A 24,220-nucleotide genomic window follows, 5' to 3' on the forward strand; every position below is an offset into this window, starting at 1 on the left:
AAGTCACCAGAACCTAAGCTGGATTCAGCTGACATGTTCTCCTAACTGAGAAGCAGTTACTCATGACTTCTCTGTAACTTCCAACTTCCCACTTTACAGAAGACAAATTGCATTTCTTTAGTTTGGACATGAGGACAACCAAAAAACCAAACTGCTAAAGTAAGATATACTGTATCAACCCTCTCTTCCCATACTCTGGACTAACTATTTGTGTGAGAGGGTAACTAGATGGTTGTTATTTGATTTATTACAGAAACAGAGCAGCTGCTTCCTATCACTCTGTTATTCTACAGATGCTCTTAAACTGATTGTTTAATAATGAGCTAAACAAAGTACCTCTCTTAATACCAGAGTTTTACTGATTCATGTTTTCTCATCTACAGCTTTGGTATTTTTTTCCAGTCTTCTTGTACCACAATTGAACTTCATTAGCTTTTGAAGATAATCACTAAAACATGCAAGTGAACTCAACAGCATTTCAGGAATTTTGTCAGATCTAGACATGAATACCCTGTTTACTTCCCTGTTTATTGCTTTTCTGGTCTATATTCCTACATCCATTTCTGTTACCAGTTGCTAGTTGTGTTCTGGATATGGTCACAGTGAATCTCCTTTTGTGAAGGCTATTGCAAAAAAATATATCTACAACCACAGTAATTTTCAATCTGCACAGTTGTAATAAGTCACCTTCTTATTCTGCTTCTCCAAATTGAAGACAAACAAATCTTTCTTCTCCATTTACAAAGCAAAGGCAAGGAACGTTTTTCCTTTCCATGGAAACTATCCAGAACCTGCTTTGATTGATCAAGTAAAAACTTAGAAACCTACTTTCCCAGCATTCCCCAAATCAGAAAAGAATGAATTACATTGCCTTTGAATTCATGGGTCCTGATTGAATGAAGACTTTTGAAGAAAAAAAAAATTAATGAAGTGTTGCATCCTTGAAGTAATGTGAATTTGTCATTGATTTATTTAACACAACTTGCAGATAATTACCTGAAAATAAAGGAATAAATTTTGATTAAAATTCAGTGTCTTACAGCTGCCCTCATTTGATGGATGATTCAGCACATAGAGTGACACATAGATTCAGGCCCGAGAATGGAAATCCTAGAACAGACTTAGTTTTCCTGTGAATCTCTTTATTTTTACAAAAAGGAGAAGTATATCTATCTTGAGTCCAGGATAGATATCCTGGACAACAGGCATATCAGCACAGAAAGAGTATGACAGACACAACATATGGCCCAACACTGCTTGAGTGTAAAAAGCATTCATTTTATATTTTTAAGTTGTGGTTACATTTATTTTGGAAGAAAATGATATGCTATAGATCTCTTATTGGGAGCATATTTTCATAAAAAGGGTAAAGGCAAAAATAATGGAAATTATAACGCATTAAAAAAATGTTAAATCCCCTTTTGAAGGAATTTTGCAAGCATGCAAGTTTTGACTTAAGAAAATGTCTAGAGCCAAATCTTTCATATCTTAGCCTCCAAAACTTCCATTGGCAGCTGTGAAAATTCTGAACTGAGGAATAAAACATGATCTGATGCTTTCTTTGATCCTGAAAGATCAAATGTTTGAATTTGGGTTTGGATTCTGTTTTCTTCTCTTAACATAAAAAGAAATCTACTTAATAGAAATATGCAGAAATAATTCAGCACCCAAGAATATCTCTAAATTCCCATAACTGTTAAGTGAAGGCTGGACACATGATTAAAAGTGCTTGACTCCTACTACAATGCCAAATGCTGACTTCAGACTCTTTTACAAGATGTATTATTATTATTAAATACTGTATGACCGTTTTCCAAATTGGAAAACTACTATAAAGTTAAAAGTAAAGGATCTAAAGATGTGTCTGATATGTTCAAGGAAAATAGCCAGATTAGAAAGTACCACATGGGCAACCTAATTAAAAATCTTAAATGCTTCTCTTCTTTCTTCATTAACTGCTCTCACAAGCAGCTACACCCCTGCCACGTATTTAGGGACATGCTTCCCCTTGAGCACTGCGTGGTGATTTAAGGCCCAAGGGTTTAAACCATAAAAAAGAAACTAAGACATAATTAAGTGCTATTTACTTAGGCAACATATCCACAACTTTAATAAAGCTGTGTACAAACCACAGATTTTTAACCTGCACTGAATTTTTTGAAAATAAGTTTTATAAAATATTCTATAATACAAATTGTACCCCTTGTATCTTCAGCAATGCCCATCTCATTTAATTCTATATTGTTGTTCTAATAAAATACCTTTTACTTTAAGTAGCTCAGTTCTGTTTGCCATTATGATAAGTATACATTTTGCAACAGCTTACTATTTTCTAAACTGGATAAACTTGTGGGGTAGGAAGTCTTTGATTTCAGCTTTTGCAAAATGTAAATATTAGCAAAACACTTTACATTACTGACATGTTTTGATCAACAGAGAAAATAAAAATAAGGCTTTTATTCTAACCATATTCTAAAATATGACCATAAGTTTTATGAGCAAGCAGAACTTTAAGAATTCAGGAATATCTGAGAGAATCCACACGTTTAAAGGTAAGTTAACATTTCCAAAATTCTGATTGTTATACTTTGTTGAAACATGGGCATATTCAGCACCTTCTAGCAAATATTTCTAAAGCACAAGAGATAAATCTTCAGAAAATTATGCATATTATCCAGTAAACAATCCTTGACTGCAGAAAAAGTATTACCATTGCAAATATATGCTGAAATATTAATAAATTTCAATTAATAAATAAATTTTAAAAAGACAAACAATTATACTAATTTGTCTTCCCTAAAATATCTATAAATGTATCAAATAGAAATTAGGTCAAATACAAGTACATATAACAGTACATTACTTCAGGGTTTTTGACCTAACTCCATACTCCCACTGCTTGGAGTTCCTTATTTTCTGAAAAAAAAAAAGGGAAAGAAAAAAAAAGAAAACCAATGAATACATTCTTTGGAAAATATTTTATTTTTTTATTATAAAATGTACGGTATATTGACCTTAATATTATAAAACACTGTAATGTATCAGAGTCTTGTAAAGACCAATAATTTATAAAATGAGACCAATTTCATTGTTACTCTTTCTAGTCTCATAGTCAGATTAAAAAATATATATAAAATAGATAATGAATTAATTGACCATAGCATCCTTAGTAGCTGGCAAATGTATGTTCATATGTTAAGGCAGCTAATCTCTGCATGTATTTTTATTAAAATAGATCACTCTTATTTGCTAATTTAGTCTTTGATTTTGAAGAGCTGATAGAAGCATGAACAGAAAGGTTAATAATCATATTCTATAAGCCTAGATTATGAAAAGGCGCTTCAGGGTATAAAGAAAATTATGTTTTACTAAAGTACTTCTATCACTGCAGCTCACTTATGAACAGTTAATACTTCTTTGGTACTTTTAAGGTGCTTGTTAGAACAAGAAATAGCTTTGGACTATTGACAATAGAGTACTTTAGGTCTCAGATGCTATTGGATAGCATGAAAAACATTACACTGTCTTAACAATTTTAAGACCTTTTACAACATGTTAGTCTTCTCAGTTCCAGACTTACTACCATACTGAGTACAAAAGAAATGCAGATTAATTCCATTTTCTTCTCTTGTTAGCCATTGTTGCAAGCAGTACTCTCCTCATTGCACTCATTTGGCAGTGACTTGAACACGAGTATCCAGTCAAAGGCACTTGTTTTAATGTTAGAATATGTGTATGTAGGTTGTTTTAGAATCACTGCCTAGTATATTTTTAGCAGTGCATTTATAGAAGCCTGCATCCCTCTGAGTGGACTGCTGGATGACTAATGACCCCTGAGGATGGAGGAATTTGTTTCCATACAGGCGGGATTGAGCTCCTGTTGTCAGATGTGATTTATCTGGAAGCTCCCATGTTATTTCTGCTTTAGGAATCCCAATGGCCATGCAGTTCAGTTTAACTGAATTTCCAGGTCTGGCATAGATGACAGGTGCTGGCTCACTGGTGATCCGAGGAGGATAGGCAATGACAATGACAGGCACAGTCATAACAGAAGTGCCATACTCTGTTGACACTTTGCACAGGTAGGTGCCCCTGTCAAATACAGAAGCCTCACGCACTGTAAGTGAGCCATTCTCCATCAGGGAAAAGCGACCCACGGCCTGGGGGGCATCCATAACCATACCATTGGGCAGTGTCCAAGAGATCTGTGCCCGCTGGTTTGCCTGGGTGATGCAGTGAAGCTGCAGAGTTTCTCCATTGATGATGCTCACCAGGTTGTTGTACTGGTTGCTGATTTCTGGCCTGAGTCCCACCTTCAGGAAGACTACTCGTTCCACATACCCTCCCGCGTTTCTGGCTGTACAGCGGTAGGTGCCAGCATCCCCAGCAGATAAGCTGCTGATGTGTAAGATCCCATCCCTCTTATGGTAAAATCTGTGCAGGCGACTGCCACTCAGCACTTCAGAGCCATTGGGAAGGATCCAGCTCGTGCTGGGTTTGGGGTTCCCCTGGACTGAGCAGTTCAGATTGATGCTGTGCCCAGCAATGGCAGTGATCCTTTCACTGACAGGGTCCCTGAAGGAGGGCTTCTCCAAATGGTCTGTGATGAGGAGCTGCACCAGCAGTCTCGCTTCCCCGCCTTCGTTGCGCCCGATGCACACGAGCTGCACGGCGTCCGTCTGTCTCACCCCTCTGATGTCCAACGTTCCATTGCGATGCACAGTGATCCTGTTCCCATAGTAGGGAGCCGGTAAGATTACTCCTTCTGGAAAAGCCCACAGGACACGAGGAGCAGGGATGCCCTCAGCTTTGCAGTCAATAAGTTTCCGGCTGTCTCTGGTGGCTGTCTCCCGCACAGATGTTATCGCACTGAGATGACCGTTGATTCTGGGAGGCTGAACGTCAACATGGATCCAGACCATCTTCCGATCTTCTCCAGCACTGTTCCGTGCTACACACGTGTAGTTACCACTGTCAGACCTTTGGGCCTTTTGGATGAGGAGTGTGCCATCTCTGTATATCTGGTACTTTTCAGACAGGGCAGGAATAGGCCTGTTGGTTGGGGAAAGCCAGGTCACCTTGGGAGTGGGTTCTCCTTTGGCTTCACATGCCACTGTGACAACATCACCATAAGGTACGTTAATAGTGATGTATGTTTTGTTCCTGATGGTTGCAGGCTCTGCCACCACTTTGACCCGCACTTTCATTTCATCCTTCCCAATCTGGTTTTCAGCATAGCAGGTGTAGTCTCCCTCCTCTCTCAGTCCAACATCATTGAAATACAGGGTTCCATTATCAAAGACCACGTATCGCTTCGTCCGGCTGCCGCTGTCATCCGACTGCATGAAAGTATTGATCATGCTGCCATCTGGAAGACCCCAGGAGATCTCTGGGTTTGGCAGACCTGTGGCTACACAATCAACTTTCAGGTCCCCTCCATACTTGACTTTGTGGTTATTCTCATTCTTATGTTCTATTTTTGCTGGTTTCATCATCACATTCACTTTGAGGAGCACGTAGTCATCCCCTATCTTATTGCGGGCCACACACAAGTAGTCTCCTGCATCTTTGTCTGTAACTGAATGAACAACCAAAGTCCCATTGCTGAAAACTTTGATTCTAGTTTCCAAAGTGCTGTAAGGAAAGAAAAAAAGAACTTAACATGAGCTACAAAATCACATTTTGGGTATAAACTATTGAGAGAAATCTGTGGGAGAATAACAATTCAACAGTATCAAAAAAAAAAAAAAAAAAGAATAGGAGAGGAAAATTGCTACTGGTAAATAATTAGGTGGTCAGAAATTTCTAGGATATTCACCACCAAAAAGCAAATGGAAAAAAAGAAGTCTACTCACTTGTAACCAAGTAATTTTCTTGGGTTTAATGACTTTAATGCTGTTTTTGACCACTAAATAACAAATTATGGTGGTTTTCACTCTTCTGACTACTTGTACATTATTCTATAACATTGAAATATGAGACCTCTGAATTATATAATCCACAGGAGCCTATATGGACCACAATGGAGTCCAGTACTTCAGTCTTCAGCTGAAAACAAAGATGAGGCACTCCTTCTGGTATTGAGTATAAATATTAAACTTTTAGAAAAGTCACAAAGAAGCCAATTATTGGTATTTTCAAGGAAAAAAAATTCCAGTATGCTAAAAAAAGCTATTATTCCTTTCCACTTTGCTATGGAATTGGTGTATTGTGGTCAAAACCAACTACCTCAGTAGCCAGTTATCTTCCCGAAGTAGATCTCTAGTATTTGAAAAGCAGCTCACATAAAGATCATGAGGGAAAATTAAAAAGAAACACAGTATTTTTTTGTTAGCACTATGAGGCATAAAATGCAGTCTGGATTTTGTGCTATATATTTTGTAATATACAGGTTACCTAAATATATTTTTGTCAATATAAAAAAAATTATGACTATGTTCAGCTGTGAAGAAAGTTGTTCCCAATTATGCATTTTAATTACAATGCATTTATCATCTCTTTATAGTGCTCTAAGGTGAGTTACGAATAATTTATAGCACAGAAATTTGCTTTCAACCAAGTGTTAGGGCAGTTATTGTAGAAGTGATATTTTACTTGATATTGCAAACATTGGAGAACATATTGTTTTAGGCATTTATACACAACCAGGTTTGCACAGACCTTATTTTGCAGTAACATTTGTTTATACATGACGTTTAAATTATTGTGTTTGTTTAAGTAATTATAAGTTGATTTATTTGCCCTGTATTTACTGTGTGTAATGATTTGCCTAAGAGATAAAATTCAACAATCCCTTTTCTCCAGGAAAAAAGCAGGCACCTGTGCAATAGTATTCAGACTAAGCACATTGGAACAAGCAGTACACAACCTGTATATCGTGACTTTTTGCTACGTTTACAAGTTGCTGTAAAAGACAAACAGTGGCCGCTTATCCTAAAAACTTGAAGCTAACTTTTCAAGAGTAATACTTCTTTCTAGAAAATTATGCTAAAATATGACTTATATTTTTTTATATAATTTGAAATTCCTTCTTAAGGATTCAGAGGATCATTCAAAACCTGCAGAAGTCAGGAACAAAACCTCTGAGTGGGCTTTTCTCTAAGTTCATCCAAACTGCAATTTACCTGCAACACCTCAAATAGTTGATTCCCTTACCTGTGAAGGGAATCAATCATCCTTTTGGAAGGCAACCTCCATAATATCCGAGGCCAAGGGTCACCAGAAGCACTACAGTCCAAATGCAGGATGCCACCGTATGTTACATCTGTTCTCTGAGGAGAGCTCCCAGTGATCCTAGCATTAGATGCGTGCTTCTTCACATGGAGTTGTACTGTTCTCCTGGCAGCTCCCACCATGTTGGCAGCAATGCACTCGTAGGTCCCACTGTCCTTGGGGGACACGTTGCGAATGTAGAGAGTCCCATTAGGAAAAACAAATAAATTCCCATTGACAAACTGAGAAGGTCGGATTTGGGTGCCATCAAAGACCACCCAGCGGATGCTGGGAGCAGGTGCTGCTTTGGCAGTGCAGTGGATGTTAATACTGCTACCAAGGGGCAGGGAAATGTTCTCTTGCTTTTCCTGCTGGATGATGGGGGGTAAGGCTGCAATGTGCAGCCTCACTGCAATGCTGTCAGCTCCTGCAGCATTGCTTGCTACACATTTGTAAACTCCTCGGTCTGAAAAAGTTGCTTGCTTGATAGACAAAGTTCGGTTTTCATGAAGCATTATTCTGCTTTCTGTGGTTGTGACTGCCTGCAAAATCTTCCTGTCGGGGAAAATCCATGAAATTAATGGGCTTGGAGTCCCGCTAGCCTGACACTCCATTGCTATGGTATCTCCAAAGTACACCGTGACATCTCGATAGTGGGAAAGTAAAATTTTGGGCTGGTGGGCTACAATTGTGAGCATAACCATCATTTTATCTTCGCCATGCACGTTCTGAGCTGTGCATAAATACTGTCCACGATCCTGAAGCTGAGCATTTCGGATAAGGAGAGTACCATTTTTCCAGACTTCAAACCTCTGTAACTTGCTGTTGGCTGTCATTAGAGCTCCTGTGAAAGTGAGAGGAAAAAAAGAAAGATAAAGTCAAAGGGTTTAAAATGTACATTATTGCAATAAAGAAGTCTTTAGTGAGATTTTAGGTTTACTCAACACCAATTACAACTTTGGAGGGCCTACATGACATCTTCTGACTCTATCCATAGCACAAATTAGTCTTTGTTTCTATGGCAGAACTAACCACTATCTTGCAAACATGGACAGCAAGGAAATTTTTGAAGGCCTTGTTTTAGGATCCCTCTTAAATCTTTATGTAACTTTTCTGTTCCTTTTGCATATGGAGATGATACACACATCAATATTTAAAGTAGCAATGTTAACAAACCCATACTCAAAAGTATTGCTGTAATAAATTCTAACTGCTATGAATAAGCAGTTGGCTGCTTTTCACAGCCAAAAACTATTCTTCAAAAACGAACATATTAAATGGTAGAGGTTTTCTTTTACTACAAGAAACACTGCAAATCCATTATTATTTGTAATGATTAGTTGCAATTAATCATTTTCTCTACAGTAATTATAAGTGACAGGAAGCATTTTTTAGTATTTTGAAATATTCCTGTGACCATGTTGCACTTCTGTGCAATACCCCTACAGACCATGCAGAAGAAATTTTTTATCTGTCTTACCTGTAGAGACTTTTGTCCAAGTAATAAAAGGCTTGGGTTCCCCAACTGCATCACAAGGGATAAAAGCATCCATTTCAGCAAGGATGGATATGGTCTGAGATGCTTTTGCGATAATTTTAGGTCTTTCTCCGTGTACTCTAAAATTAGTGGAAGACTGAATTACAGTCGAATTGCGTGGCATAATGCCTCCCATGTAAGGAACAGATGGAAATTTTTGATGATGATAATAGACATTTTTAAAAGGATGAACTGTAGTGCTTATTTGTGGTTTTGTGCGCTGAAAGGCTGGAGGGGTGATCTTTAAAATCACCCGTGGTGATGCAGTCGTTGTGGCATGTGGCATTGGAGGCACTGGAATAGCTGTAGCCTTCTGCACTGTAATCCCAGTAGGTAAGACCTGAGCAACCTTCTTCTCATTTGTGTCTTTTGGCACTGGTTGACTCGGAACATCTGGTTTAGGATGCATATTTAAGTTAGGGAATATCCTTGTTCTGTTGAAAAGGAATGGTATTCTGGAACTGGGGTAATAGGGGATCCCTTGACTTGGAAGTCTCCCAGCTGTGCCTCTGTTATCTGGAACATGGTTATTTCCAAAAAATCTTGAATTAAAATTGTATCTGTTCTGACCCTGATTACTGAACTTGCTTTCAGTTAATGGATTTGTTTTGTGAAATGGAGAGGCTTGTGTTGGGGCAGTTGATTCTCTCTGGGAAGCAGAAGTTTTCCTGTCCTGGATGGTATGTGCTGCATAGGCTGTTATCTCTGGTTTGTTTGTGTAGTGAAGAGGTTGATGTGTTATAAAATAGCTAAGAGGGCCCTGTGTTACAGGAAGCTTCATTGTGCCTCTTACTGGAATGTGCTTTGGAGGCACAACAGGTAGTCTTTGGTTTATGCCTGGTATCATTCCGGCAGGTGGATGGGGAAGACTTGGATTTAGCAGTAAACTGTTGTTTGACTTGCTACTATACAACTCATTTAATTGCTGCTCTTTGGACTGTATGCTAATCCTGTTCTGGTTAGAGGAAGGAGTAGGGTGAACATTCTGTTTTGAGGTCATCACTATTTTGTCACCACCTGCTCCAACTTGTTCTACTTCTGGGAACCTTTCTCGATTAAAGGCATTACTCTCCTTGGCTGTATAATGAAAAGAAGGATGGGAAGTGCTTGAAATGGAAGGGGGAAGAGTGACAAGTTTTGTAAGCGTAATAAAAGCAGTGGATGTAGTAGGAGGCTTTTCAGTCGTCTGTGAATGATAAAACACATGTAACATAGATTCCTTTCTGTCCAAGGAAGATGGCACTGTCCCAGCCTGGGAAGTAAGAGATTTCTTTGTCTCTCTAACTGGAAAAGTCTGAGTTTCTGCAGTGCTGAAAGAGGAGGATAAAGTAATTATCTCATACTGCTGAGATGGCTTAGATTTTGCTGCTGTTTCTACAGATACTGTGGGCTTCCATGGCTCTTTTGAAACTGATAGGTGCTTATAAACTTCGACTGTGCCAACAGGAATACTTAAGTCACTCATAGTGGGATATGCCACCTGGAATGTTCCAGCAGTTGTTTCATTAACCACAACTTCTAAGTCAAATAGGTTAGGCTCTTCTTGAGATTTTAGTTTTGTTGATAGTATTGAGTATTGAGTATTTCTATATGCAGGAGAAGTTGTGGTCCTTGATTGTTCTGCCATATGATCCACAGTTTTAGAATCTGCTTTCATGTCCTTCTCCGCAGAGACGTTGTCTAATGAGTGGTATGCTGGCACTTCACTTTGCTCTGGTTTCAGAGATACACTTGATTCTTTCGTGGGAAGCGCATCATGTACAGCATCTGATGATAAAACTGTGATGGGCTCAGTCACTGGAAGTTCCAAGGTTTCAGGCTTAGTAGGATGTGGCACATGTTTGGCTGCAAGTGGAGAAGCAGTAGGCCCAAAAGAGAAAGTTGTGATCACATCTCTGATTTTTGTAATTTTCTCTGTGACACCCGAATCAGGAATTAAGGAAGGAGTGGATTCCATATGCTCCTCTTTCCTAGCCTGTATTTTGGTGTTTTTAAGATCAGGACTTTTAAGAGTTGCAGCAGAAGTTTTGGTAACAGCTTCAATTTCAGGTGTCCTTGGAATTATAGGCATTGCCTCTGTGGTTAAAACAGGACGGGGCAAAGGCTTTGGTCTTTGTCGGATTCTGTTTGGCCTTCTCCTTCTCCCATAAGGCCTTTTTCTACCATGCTGAGTAATAAGTGAAGGCATGGTCTTTCTATATGGAATTGTTGTTGTGGCCACAGTGGTCAATCTAATCATGGAAGAAGCTGTTTCTAACTCTGCTGTTTTATGAGGAGCATTAGCACTTTGCAAAATGAATATGGGATTTTGTTTTGGAATAGCCAAGTTTCTATGTTCCTCTGTCTGAGAATTGTCTGCATAACTGCTGGATATGCTTTCTTGAGTCACTGTATTCCTCTGGGTTTCAGGTTCTTCTTCACTCTGAACCCTAACAGGGGTGACAGCTAGAAAACTGTTACTTAAGTCTGCCATTTTTGTATGACTTGTGGATATTTTTTTGCGCTGGTATCTTGCATCATTGCTCTTTTCTCTAACAAATGGAAAAGTAGATGAAGGAGCAGTAGTAGTGCCAACAGAATCTGTTGGGATGATCTCAACAAACTGAGAAGGTGCTGAAGTTACAGTGTCAACACTAATTGGGCCCCCTTCATTTAACTTCAAGCTTTCCTCCAAGGTGCTATGAAGATCCACAGTCTGAGGCTCAGCAAGGAGAGTAGCATCAAGTGGTAGCTCAGCAAAAGCAGAATTTTCTTCAGATATAGAAGATACAGTTTTATCTACATTTTCCACTGTGAATAAACTGTTCTGAACATTAGGAAAGTTTGTCACAATTTTTTTGGCTAGAGGTTCTTCAGTAAGAGCAATTGAATCATCTGTCCTGACATCAAGATGCTGCTCCCCTTGCGGTTGTGGAGTTGGAGAGACAGGAGTCAAATATGGACCTGACAAAGCAATTTCTACAGTGTCCATACTTGCAGGTATTTCTGAAGCCCTGTGGTTGGAGAATGGTTCCGTTTCTGACCTTATTAATACAGGCTGGACTGAAAACACTTCCGTGTTCTGTGAAGCAGTGACTGACAATTGTTCATCTTCACCCACAGGTGATGCATCAGCAGAGGAATCCACCACATCAGCTCCTGTCTCTGAAGATGGAGGGCTGGCTAAAGGATAAGGGGCAGGAGTAGACTCCTGCATGACTGATGACAGTGAAGTTGTTGCAGAGACAGTTGTAGCTGTCGTTCTAGGAAGATTCTTCCCACGGACCTTTGCCAAAATGTCAGCCCAATGCTGTGGATTAATCTGTTTGCTTGCTACATTAATTCTCCTTCGAGATTCAAATACTCTCCGGCCTTCTGCAACATTGCTGTCTTGGGTTCCATCAGTACTTTTCCAGATTTTCATTTTCCTTCTGCCCTTCTTCCCCTTTTTAATTTGAGCTTCTGGCACTTGGTCACTTTTTTGTTTAAAAGGTATTTCCCAGTCTTTTAGGCGGTTCTTTCTTCGTGGGAACTCCTCCATCCCTCCTGCCCCTGATCCCTCTTCATCATCTATGACCCGCCCTCTTGTTTTTGACAAACCTTTTGAGCCTGGGCGCTTCTTTAGTTTGATTCGTTTAAATGACCTGTCAGACACCATTTTATTTACTGTGACCCTTACAACAATCTGATCTGATCCTTGCTGATTGACAGCCACACATCTGTAATGGCCACTATCAGTGACATGGCTCCTTGGAATAAGCAAAGTACCATTGGGCAGCATATAGCCTTTTGAGGAGTTTGATAAATCATTGAGTACCTGACTGTTTGGAAGAATCCAGCTCAACTGTGGGTCTGGGATGGCAATTGCATTGCATGGCAAAGCTATTGGATCTCCAACATTTTTTTCAACTCTCACTACATCTGAATCAGCTACCTGAATAGCTGCAGGCTGCACAACAAGTCTGTAAGGCATTATGTCCACATCATCTCTCACTTGGGCAATGCAGTGGTACACACCTCCATCAGTGTAACTGACTGCTTTGATTATTAGTTGGCCACTATTGGGAATGGAAAACCTACTCTCTTTGTCCTTAAAAGGTGCCTGCAGTTTAGTTCCATCTGGAAAAAGCCACTGAATGGAGGGGCTCTCAGAAGCTTTCACACTGCAGCTCAGCTGACACTCTGACCCTTCCACCACACTCTGTGCTGTCCTTGTGCTCTGATTTTGCTCTATCATTACCCAGTTTCTCTGCTGCCTGGTGGTTTTGGTATGAATTGTCTGAGAAAACACAGTAAAAAAAGATAGCACCACTTTTTTCCCTGTACTCTGACGCCTGTTCAATTGGATATTTATAAGAGGCTGCATCACCCAAGAAGGCTCAGCAAGTATTTGGGCTTTTACACCTGTGTAGTAAAGAGCATCATAATCTGAACCTTGCCTGTACTGATAGATTATTTTAGGCTCTTTTCTGAGCATAAGTTCCCTCTCTAACTTAACAGGTACTTCACTGTAGTAAGCTATAAGCTTCCATAGTTTTTCATAGTTTTCTCGATTCATTGGACATTCAAAATCCAGTGCAATTGTAGCATTTATATCTATCTCCTGAGTCTGGATTTGATTCCACTGAATTTTGGTAGAGCCTGTTGGTTTTTTGATTTCACAGTTCAGGTGGACTATATTGCCATGCTCATCAGTCATATTTAGAGTAATGTTCCATGGCGAGGACTGAAGTTCTTCCAGAGAGAGTTCGTAACTGTCACCATCTTCCTCATTTTGAGTGCTGCTATTTTGCCTCAGTGAGGACTGAATTACAGGCTTTCTACAGGAAATATCTTCCAAATTTTGAATATCTTCTTTCTGCAGTTGTTTTGGGCTGCTGCACTTAGCACACAGCTGTCCGCCTTCATAGGCTTTGTCCTTTTTGCATTTTAAAACACCTGGAAAAAAAAAGAAGAAAAAAAAATAAAAAGGAAAACAAGACATAAAAAAGCTGAAAAACTGTTCTAGTTAGACAACTTTCAGAAATATGAAATAAACTTCATGAGGATTTCAGGATTGCATTATAATTATAAGGCAAGACTTATAGAATGGCACCTCTTTGTTTTACAGCTGACTGGGCACCCAGTTCTCAATCTGACCATGATTTCTTTGATTTCTATGCAAAGTGTGCAGGGCAACATTTAAATCAGCAACAAACTACTCTCTGTGTCAAAAAGTTTGCATTTGTAGTGACAGCCTAACTTGTGGATCTAATATGAAGAGGCGTGGGGCCTTTCAGCTTTCAAAAATAGAGCATTTACCAGAGAAATGCTGGACTTCCTCATTAAATAATCCAGGAAGCTTTTTATTATTTCTCTATTGATGAACAGCATTGGCAGTACACAAAATTGCCAATGCTGTTCTCTTTAATGTAGCTACCAAAACAGACTGACTAGTTCTTGCACTTACAAGCTATTTATCAGCAGGAAAAAAACAGAGTGCCACTTCTTCCCTGACCTCTAAAACAACTGCAAACTTTGTAATAATAGAAAAAAGGTAAAACAGAGAAGGAGAGCTAGACCAGGAAATTACAGTCTTGACTCCTCTCTTCTGTCAATGCAGAATGTTGTCTGCAAAGTAACAATCATATATTTATTACATTGTTCTGTTCACTCAAATGCCAAATGTACATTAGGTATTCAGTTTGGAGCCATATAGTAAATAAAATGTATTACAGTTATTCTAGGAATAAGTATCATCCTGAAGAATGAGGGATCTTTGAAAGAATGAACAATATACCAGTGGGTTATAAGGCAAAATGTCAGGAGAAAGGGAAATACATGTCAAATTTTAATACCATTATTTTAATGGAAAATATGTGCTTTGCTAATCTGAAAAATCAATTTTCTGGAAAAGGTGTTTGTTAAAAATTAAATACATATATATGTATTTATATGTACATATATATATATACATATATATATATGCAGTTTGTCAGTTGCAGATTCAAACCGGATGTTTCAAAGATAAGGAAAAACTGGCCCACAATCAACTTGGCAGTGGCTACACTAGTCTGAAAAAATTTAATAACTCTTTCTAGACAGAATTTCCAAAGAAGTTAATGTTATAGTCATACACAGATACAAAATCTGTCATACATAAAAATGACATGGATAAATTATTCCTCCCTCCAAAAATCGCTACTGTTTTAGCATACAGAGGTAACCTAACTGAATAATCAAAGTACTAGCAAGCCAACAGTGCACTAAGGAAGGAATGTTCAGCTAATATATCATTATTATAACTTACAGTAAAACTTAAGTACACCCATTAGACATACGCACACAATTTGAATCAAGAACAGAATGTTACAATATTAAAATGTAGCTAGTGAAATACAGTATTTCAGTCAGATGACTCAAATATCTGTTTAGTCAGAAGACTTATATTACTCATTCAAGCATTACACATTCCTAAAAAGCACTGTGCTACAGTCAAGTGCAAAATTGCAATGAATTATGTATTCTAGGATTACAAGACCCATCATCATTCACTATACGTGCTCAAAAATAATTACATAAACCTTGGGACTCCATCACTTATTTGAGACATCTTCAGTTCCAATTGAATGCCAATTCCCTTTTAATAATTTAGCAGAAGCTCTGGTGTGACATCAGCTCTTCTGCTACACTGAGATACCCAAACTAAAAATTGACACTCAAACCCCTCCTTATTTAGTGTATTGCTGATACAGAAGCATTATAAAGCTCTCTTTTTTGCTTCTGAACACAATCAGAAGCATTCTAGCCTTGACATTGGGGTACTTTTCTCATCTCTAAGACTGAACAAAGATAGACAAGCTATTTCATGAAAAAAATACATGGTTGAAAATAAATACGTTGTAAGCACGCGAAAAAACTTAATATATTATTTGTTCCATCATAAAATGAAGTTGTGGTCAATGAAGAAATACAGATGGACATGAAGAATGCATATTACAGCCTTGATGTTAATAGATTCAAAATTAGAGGGCTTAATCAGGAATTTGGTAACCTGATTTCCTTCCTTCCTCGGACAAACAAGTTCAAATCCAATGTTACCACTTTCCATGAGAGGATACAGTCAGAAGCTTTGTTGGCTGAGGACAATTGGCAGCCCTTACCAAAGGCACACTGCTGTGCAAGAAAATGCAGTAAAAAGTTATAAACTTCCTTTCCCGTTATAAACTTCACTACCACTTCCAACATCCCAAATGTAATGGCTAATTTCTTTGCTGTTACATACATATTTTTATCTAATGAAAGAAAACTGCTTGTTTTTTATATACACAGTTTTTTTAAATACACATATTTATTGAACGGTAACATTAATTAATACTGCACTTAGACATCATGTAGGTAATAACACGAAATAACAAAACCATCAACACACAGAATAGGAAGACAAAAAAAATCAACATTAGGAGTTCAATAAATACTGGTAGCCTATGCTCCTACCTCCAGAAACTTCATTCCATTCAAGGAGCCACTTCAAACTGCAGTCGCAGTCCCATGGATTTCCATGAAGGTAAAGATTTTCCAGCAGTGGCATGCCTTGAAACATCCCTGCAGGCAAGGTCCTAAGGGTATTTTCAGATAGGTAGAGATGTCTTACTGTTGACAATTTGAAGTAATCAAGGACCATAAATGTTGAAAAGGTGTTGGGGTGAAGCTGCTGGAGCAAATTTCCTTCCAGGTGGACAAGTCTTAGAGAGGTTAAACCATTAAAAGCATTTGGATGAATAAACTCAATTCTGTTGTGGTCCATGTGCAGTCTCATTAAGCCTGAAAGTCCTTGAAGAGTTTGGCCAGTTATGGCTTTCAATTTATTGTAACTAATTTTGAAAACCTAAACAAAAAAATCAAAACAAACATCAATTAAAAAAAAAGAACCAGAGATTCTTTTTATTGTCTAAATCCAAATAGAATAGCAATCAAGTAATTTTTTTCCTCCCACATTCAAATCTTTTGCACCACTGAAAAATGATATGTTGGTCAGAGGTAGAATAAAACTGAGTGTTAGTTGGCATTATCAAGTTAGACATAGGCATAGTTAATAGATATCCAATGTATTTTGGAAGAAAACGGTATGTTAATCCTTAAAAGGCACTATAAAGAACATTTAGTTTTATTTTCAATTTTTCATTGAAGTTAGTTTTGAAATTTAGGAAAACATAAGCATTACCTGTAGAGACACAAGATCTTTCAAAGCACCATTAGGAATATTCTGAATATCATTTCCATGTATCATGAGCAATTCCAATTTCATAAGTCCTGCAAAGGAGTTTTCATATATAGACTGTATACTGTTGAACCTGGGGAAAAAAAAGTCACACATGCAGTTACAATTTATACGACTGTCACAGACTGAAAATGTAAAATTAGTATAATCTAACTTTCAGGAAAAACTGGAGGGACTTTAACGCATTGTCAAAAGGCCAGAAGTTACTGAAAGACTCTTACAAGGCCCAAGCATACTTAGCTCATGTTTACACTACGATTTCTTTCAACTGACTTTGTGACACTTTAACCATAAATTAAGAGTAAAAGTAATAGATAGGCGTTTAAGTTCTAATAGTTGTCAGTATATTTTTCCATGCAGCTCAGTTTATAGAATGGAAATAAGTTAATGGCCTGTGGCCAAACCATGATGCTATGGAGCCTGGCAAACTAGACAAGCTGCAGTGCTGCCAAAGCAGCATATAAAAACAAATACATAGAGATTTGGAGAGTAAACATTAAAAATGGGTTATCTCCCAAACAGCACAAGAAACAGTAAGTCACATCCTGCTTCACTTACTGCTACAACATGTAATTGGCTACATTAACTAAATACAGAAGATCTAGGAATTGACCTTCCAATTCCATCATTTGAGCCTTGAAACTCCTCTTAGATAAGGAATACAGAAAAATCTACTCTTTGAAAATTAATCAGTTCTGCTTTGGACAAGCAAATCAGGCTTTATTTACCAGTTTGGAAGAGTTACATTTGGTGGCCTAGCTCTACATTTGTGTTTTTCATATGTATACAGAAAATTAAATGTAGTATCTAATCTAGGCACGAAGTCTTAAAATTAAGCATAGAATTTTAGAGATTTTTTTCCAATTTCTTGCATTTTCTAGAAAGCAAGAGAAGACACAGCATGAAATTAACATACTTTGAATATGGAGAAAATACTTTTGGATCTTCACTATGTTATCTATCTAAAGATCCTTAATTTGCTAAAATTTTAATACTGTATTAATATTTTTAGTCCTTCTGCAGATCCACTAAGCTTATAGCAAACATCTTATTAAAACTCCTTATTTCAACATCAGTCCTTCGAAAAAAAATATTAACTTGTCTAAATAAAAAATTTTCCTGAATAACTAACGGTTAGAAAAAAAATCTTCACTCTCTAAATGTATAGCACTTAAAACAGTAATATGATAAAGGTACTCTTTCAAAGTGAAAGTGTAACAACCGGCAGTTCCCAGTTTCTTCCTGGGAAAGGACATAACTCAGAAAACGTCATTTGTAGTGATGAAATACAAAGGGAGGAAATGTTTTTTATGCTAATAGTATATCAAATAATGTACTTTACTAAAAAAACAGCCCAAATGCCTTAGTAACTTAGAAGCCAACATCCCCTTTTCAAAAGCAATTGAGGGATCTGAGTACATATTTCTTTAATGTAGCTTTAATGAGCACAAGAGCATTTTGAGAATAAAATTAGGCTTTAGGTGGATAAAATGTTGGTGGATAAAAATTTTTAACTATAGAGAAGCAAAAAAAAACCACTCTAACCAACAGATCACTATTGCCAGTCATTTGATCAGTTGCAGCTTAGGCTGCAGGCCATGAGGGTGTCAGGGTGAACTCATCATGGGTAGTGGGGCAGCCCTGACACCAAGCAAAGAGGACTACAACTCTTGCACTGTTCCATGTCACACAATGACCCAACATTGTACTTTTGTGATATGAAGCCCACCAACAGTCCCTGCCTTCTTGTCTCAAAATCTGACAGATGTGAGTTGGCAATATCCTGGCAGAGAACAGTGAGTTGGAGTCTGAGCAATCTCTTCCCAAAATAGGGTTATACTGCGCTTAGTGGCTTAAAAAAAAACTGCAACAAAACCACAACTCCAAAGGCAATGCATCAAATCTCTTTCCACTGTATTCATTTAAGATATGCTGTATCTCATTGTTCTCCAAAATGCTCCTGGGTTACATCATAGAATTTTACTCCTACTGTGTTTTTGTTTTTTTTAAATCAGGTATAAAATTCCATAATCTGTAGAAATCTCATAATACATTTAATTAAATATCTTTTTTATACAGTCTAAAAGTCTAAATGTTCTATGTGCCAAAAAAACCCTCACAACGTGATATAAGGATTTATTTGAAAATAATAGTAACTTTTTTTTGAAACAAAAAGGCTAAGCTAATTCCTCCATGCCAGCAGCTGTAGCGTTTGAAATTCAGCACCGATGGGTAAGCATCCATATCTGTGATTCTACCTGAGAAGCACACCCAGAGATCCTGGTTTGCCCCAGCTGCACGAAGCATCCCAGGCCCCCGCGCTGAGAGCACAAAACCGTTTGCCCCGAGCTGCCGTACGAACCCGAAGTTGATCCTTTCCACGTGTTTGGGGATCCGTGCTGGCACGGCTGCCAGGGAGCGGAAGGTGCAGTGCACCTCGGTGGGGAGGTAGCAGGCGCAGGGCTGGGGGCAGCCCAGGGCGCCCCGCGGCAGCGCCAGCCCCAGCAGCAGCACCGCGGACAGCGCCCCGGCCAACGCCCGCTCCCCCATCTTGGCGCCTCCCCTCGCCTGGCAACTCCTGCGTTGTTGGGGGGCAGGAAGAAAAGAGAGAGGAAATTACTATTTTTTAAAACTTTTATGCACTCTTTACATATTTTAAACCCTTTCTATACCTTGTGATTACCTGCATTGTCCAGAAAGTCTTTAGACAACCAAGGCCAAGTTCAGTTGGAAAGCCATTTTCTTTATTCCATGTCGTCTTCTATTTCAGTGTCAATTTCACCCCCATTACTCACTTCTACTAAATACCTATTCTAAAAAAGTTATGCTATCTCCCTATGGTAATCGATTTTATAAGGCTTATTCTGAACACCAAGAATAGTACTCATCTCACAGAAAAACTAGAAAACTTGTAGGGACATATCTAGTTCAAGCAAATTGCCAGGGCTCCCTCTACAGTCAATGAACAAAAAAAAAAAAAAAACAAAAAACCCAAGCCATAATCACTTGAAGATGAATAATATCAGTTATGTACCTCATCAGATGACTAGAAATAGTACAACTGAGGTTCATTAGGTCCCAAATTAGCAAACTCACATCACCTAGCTGCCTAATATTTAGACACATTACTAACTTTTGGTAGGGTAAAATGTGGCTCAAAGACTCTCATTCGTAATAGATATGGGGAATGATTGTGATAGAAAGTGAAAGAAAGAATTGGTTGGCCATAGATCTAGACTCTGTCATCCTTTGCCATGGGTTGCTCTGTGATGTTGGATATACTCTAACACTGCAATCTAAACCAAACAGATATTATGACCAATCAGAAATGACAAAACTACACAATTTGTTTAAAAGCATAAGCACAGACCTCAGAGGAAAAGTTTATAGTATGTCTACCAATACTCAAGTTCACATTTTTGGAACTGTGTGTCGAAGTCTGAATGGCTACAACCATGGAGAGTCATTTAAAGAAGCACAGACAAGAAAACACAGGTGTTACTGACTTGGAGCACTAGTAATTTCTGAAAATCAAATCATTTATGTCATGTCTTGTTACCAATTAAGCACCCCAACTCTGGACAAGTGAGTTTAAAACACTTCTATTCTTATTCCTATCAACGGAAGAATTTGAAAGCTTTTCAAATTAAAGTCATACAAGAACGCAGGCTGCTATTAGTAACAGACATTTAATATTCCTGCTTTTGTACAACACTGTGAAAATAACAGAATTCACTTGTACCAGGTATTATTAGTTCCATTAGTTATTTGCTTGTAGTATAAAATTCAGATTTTCTCAGATCTGCAAGCAACAAGATCGCACATTTTTTCCTTAAGATTACCATGTGCAAACTATTACAGTTCAAAGAAGAGGCTCGTTGGATGAAGAGTTTTCCCAAATATCTATGGTCAAGTTAATGGGATGTTTAGCATTCTTTACAAGACAAATAGCTTGTAATTTGTTTAAGAATTTTCAGGTGCTGTTTCCCTTATATTCTCCTTAATGAAAATCCTTCTACAAAACACTCCTACTCGTTCAGATTCCTTTTGTCCCTTTCAGGAGATGCTCACTGAGGTGAAGAGGGGGATGCAGTGCCTCGTGAGGGGCTGGGAAGGGCCGGCGGCCGGGACTCACCGTGGCCTGCCCGTGCCGGACAGATGCACGGCCGGCCCCGCTCCTCCGGGATCTGCCGCGGCACTCGCACCGCTCCGCCCCGCCGCACGGGGGCGCGCTCAGACCCTCCCTCCGCCATTGGCTGCCTCCACAGCGTGCCGGCCAATGGGCTGCGGCCCCGCCCCGGGAGGCGGGGCGCAGGCGGAGCCCCGAGCGGCGGCGCTGCCCTCACGGCTCCCGGCGGAGCGGGCGGGCCCGGCCGGTGTTGCGCGGCCCGGGCCGTGCGCCAGCAGCGGCTGGGCGGAGATGGCTGCGGGGAGCCGTGGGGAGCCGAACTCCCCCTCGCCTCCGTGTTTCCTTCTGCCGTACCGGAGGACAGATGCTTCCCATTAAGGAAGAATGTCCCCGCCGGACCGGGCGACGGGAGCGCCCGGGCTGAGGGCGAGCGCCGACACACGGCGGCACCGGCTGCGGGACGCCCGACGGCCGCTGGCCGGGCAGCTCAGCCGCTTCCCCGCTCCCGCGCAGCCCTGCCGGGGAACCCCAAACCCAACCCGCCCGCACCCGACCGCGCTCCGGCAGCGGTGGCGTGCGCCGCTCCTTACCTGCGGCTGGGCGAGGCGCTCTCGGCAGGCGCTGCCCGCCGCTCCCGAGGCTCCGGGCGGCTGCGGGCGGCCGGCGGCGCGGGGCCGGCGGTCACCTGGACCCCGGCCTCCACTCCGGCACCGGCTCGCCGAGCCTCATCGCTGCCTGCGGTGGTCCGCCTCGACGCCGACTTAGGACTCCTCATCACCCGTCATCCTGCGGGATCCGCCGCCGCGGCTGGGTCCCCCCGAATGAGCATAAGCGATGCGCGGCAGCCGGGCAGGCACCGCCGGGTGCTGGTTTGTATTGACTGCTATTGTTTCCGAGCGCTCCCCTTCTCCGGGTGCCGCACGACCCGCCGACACTCGGTACTCCGCAAGCGCTCAGCCCCGGCGGGAGCGCAGCGCGTCGCTGCGGGAGCTCCGTGGGCCAGCGGGCGGGCGGGCGATGCGGGCGGCCCCGCGGCCACGGACGGGCTGCCTGGGCGCGCAGCTCTCCCCGCGGCGGCAGCGTCCCGCCGCCCGCCGCCGCATGGGGACCGGGGATGCGGGTGCCGGGGCGCCGCGCTCCGCCCGCCTGCCCGCGCCGGGCGCTGTGCTGGGGGAGGGCGCGGCGCAGCGGCTCCTCTTGCGGGGTGGGCGGCACCGCCGGGCTGGGGGCGGCTGCGGGCGGGCCCGGGGCGGGGGTGGCTGAAATAGGCTCCGCAGCCGGCGGACAGGGGTCGCGGCAGTTGCGGTTTCTGAAGTTTACGGAAAGTTTGTCTCTGGGAGCTGGGTGCATCCAGCACCGTTGAAACTCTCAGACGTGCAGCTACGCATCTTGTGCGTTCGCACACACGTATACACACAGGAGTTCAGCGCATAATCCCTAACCGGACCGGCAGTTTGGGTTTCTTTCTCTTCCCATAGTGATATGGTGCTGAAGGACACAGTTTAGTGGTGGGCTTGGCAGTGCAGGGTTAATGATCAGACTCTTGATCATTAATCTTGATCTTGAATCTTTCCTAGCCTTAAAGATTCTTTGTTATAGATTCCATCACAACACAAAGAACCAACCTGACATTAATCCTTATACTTCGTACTGGCGCAATTCTGCTGCAGAGACCTGTATCCTGTCTTTGTGTGGGAATTTGGTCTCTGCAATCATACTCAAGGACAGACCAATAAATGCATGTGAACAGAAAACCTCAGAACTGGAATAGAGAGGAAATAGCAACAATAGAGGAAAAGACAGGAACCAGTAATTAACCAGACTGAACGTAGACCTGGTCATTAATTGCCTTTTAAAATCCACCAGAGAAGCAAACTTTAGTTTAAAGTCATTAAATCATTGACATTCCTCTTCTTAACTTCTCTCTAGTATTAGCAGTTGTTTCAGTACACAAAAGTAAGCCTATGTCTGGTCCAGTGAAAAATGCATGATTCAGAAGACCATGCACTAATATCTAATTGGTTCTGCTGTGTGGTTTTTGGATGTGCACAGTTTTCTGTTCCCTAGATAGCCAATGTGGCTGTTTCCTTCATCTGTTCTAAAAAGCCAAGAAACTGAGACTTTCAAGTTGCAGAAATGAGCATGGATGCCTCCTGGGTCATAAGAATGCCTCTGAGTTTTGATATGGAGCTTTCAGATTCCATCTCCAAGGTAAGTAAATATAGGGAATGGCATTATGTTCAAGGCTGTAAAATTGTGGCCAGTGGATCATCACCAAATTAAAAGAAATAATCAGAATCCTAATCAATTAACCATTTTTAACTTTGAAACGTGGGTGGTGTGATTATCAAAAGGGTTGGTGGGCAAACCTCTTTAGCTGTTTGCAATAAACTGTTGTCAGAATCTGGACAAGACATATCTTCTAAATGCATTAATAAAGTTTCACTTTCAAAATAAAAGCTCATTATCCATGCTTTTACCTGTAGAATCTTTTTTTTTTGTGTTGTGGTATGTTGTCTTTTATGTCATGTTGGCAGCTTAGCTCCACACAGCTAACTTACTTCAGTAAGTCTCCCTCACTTACCCAGTTTGATGTGGGGGAGGGAACTGGAAGGGGAAAAGTTTGAAAAATCATGGGTTGAGATGAAGACAGTTGCATAGGTGAAGCACAACAAATGCAGAACAAGGAATTCATTCACTACTGCCCATGGGGAGACAGGTTCTGCCACCTCCAGGAAAGCTGGGTGTCATCATGAACAAAAGTGACTTGTGAGGGCAAATGCTGTAGCTCCAAACATCCCCGCTTTGTGAAGCTGCCCCAGCGCTACATGCTGAGCATGACACCATATGGTGGATATCCCTTGGATCAGTTGGGGACTCACACAAGGAGCAGTCCCAGCTGTGTCTCCTGCCAGCTCCTTGTGCATTGCCAGCCTGCTCTCTTGGCAGGACAGTGTGAGAAGCAGAAAACACCCCACCACCACACCAGCCTTGATCAGCAGTAAGATAAAGCATCCCTGTGTTTTCCACACTGCTTTGGTCACAAATTTAAAACAAAGAAACATATAAGCTACATTTAAATAAATGCCAGAATAAATATTGC

At 40.7% G+C, this 24,220-nt stretch overlaps 1 protein-coding gene across 2 annotated transcripts; it reads right to left on the reverse strand.

Annotated features, from left to right (window-relative positions):
* Positions 1-2,965: 2,965 nt before the first annotated feature.
* On the reverse strand, positions 2,966-22,023 carry MXRA5 (matrix remodeling associated 5). Of its 2 annotated transcripts, XM_059493210.1 has the most exons (7): positions 21,708-22,023; positions 19,351-19,566; positions 16,932-17,061; positions 16,205-16,595; positions 8,693-13,666; positions 7,156-8,056; positions 2,966-5,634 (listed from the first exon to the last, which is right to left on the reverse strand). In XM_059493210.1, exons 1-7 carry the CDS (start codon positions 21,890-21,892, stop codon positions 3,723-3,725), a joined length of 8,709 nt encoding a protein of 2,902 aa, XP_059349193.1. In that variant the 5' UTR covers positions 21,893-22,023; the 3' UTR covers positions 2,966-3,722. The 2 variants fall into 2 exon arrangements, with proteins under 2 accessions (XP_059349193.1, XP_059349195.1); XM_059493212.1 differs by lacking the exon at positions 19,351-19,566 and having other exon boundaries at positions 16,932-17,020; positions 21,708-21,851.
* Positions 22,024-24,220: the final 2,197 nt, after the last annotated feature.

Source organism: Ammospiza nelsoni, chromosome 2 (genome assembly GCF_027579445.1).
Source record: "Ammospiza nelsoni isolate bAmmNel1 chromosome 2, bAmmNel1.pri, whole genome shotgun sequence".
Classification (NCBI taxonomy): Eukaryota; Metazoa; Chordata; class Aves; order Passeriformes; family Passerellidae; genus Ammospiza; species Ammospiza nelsoni.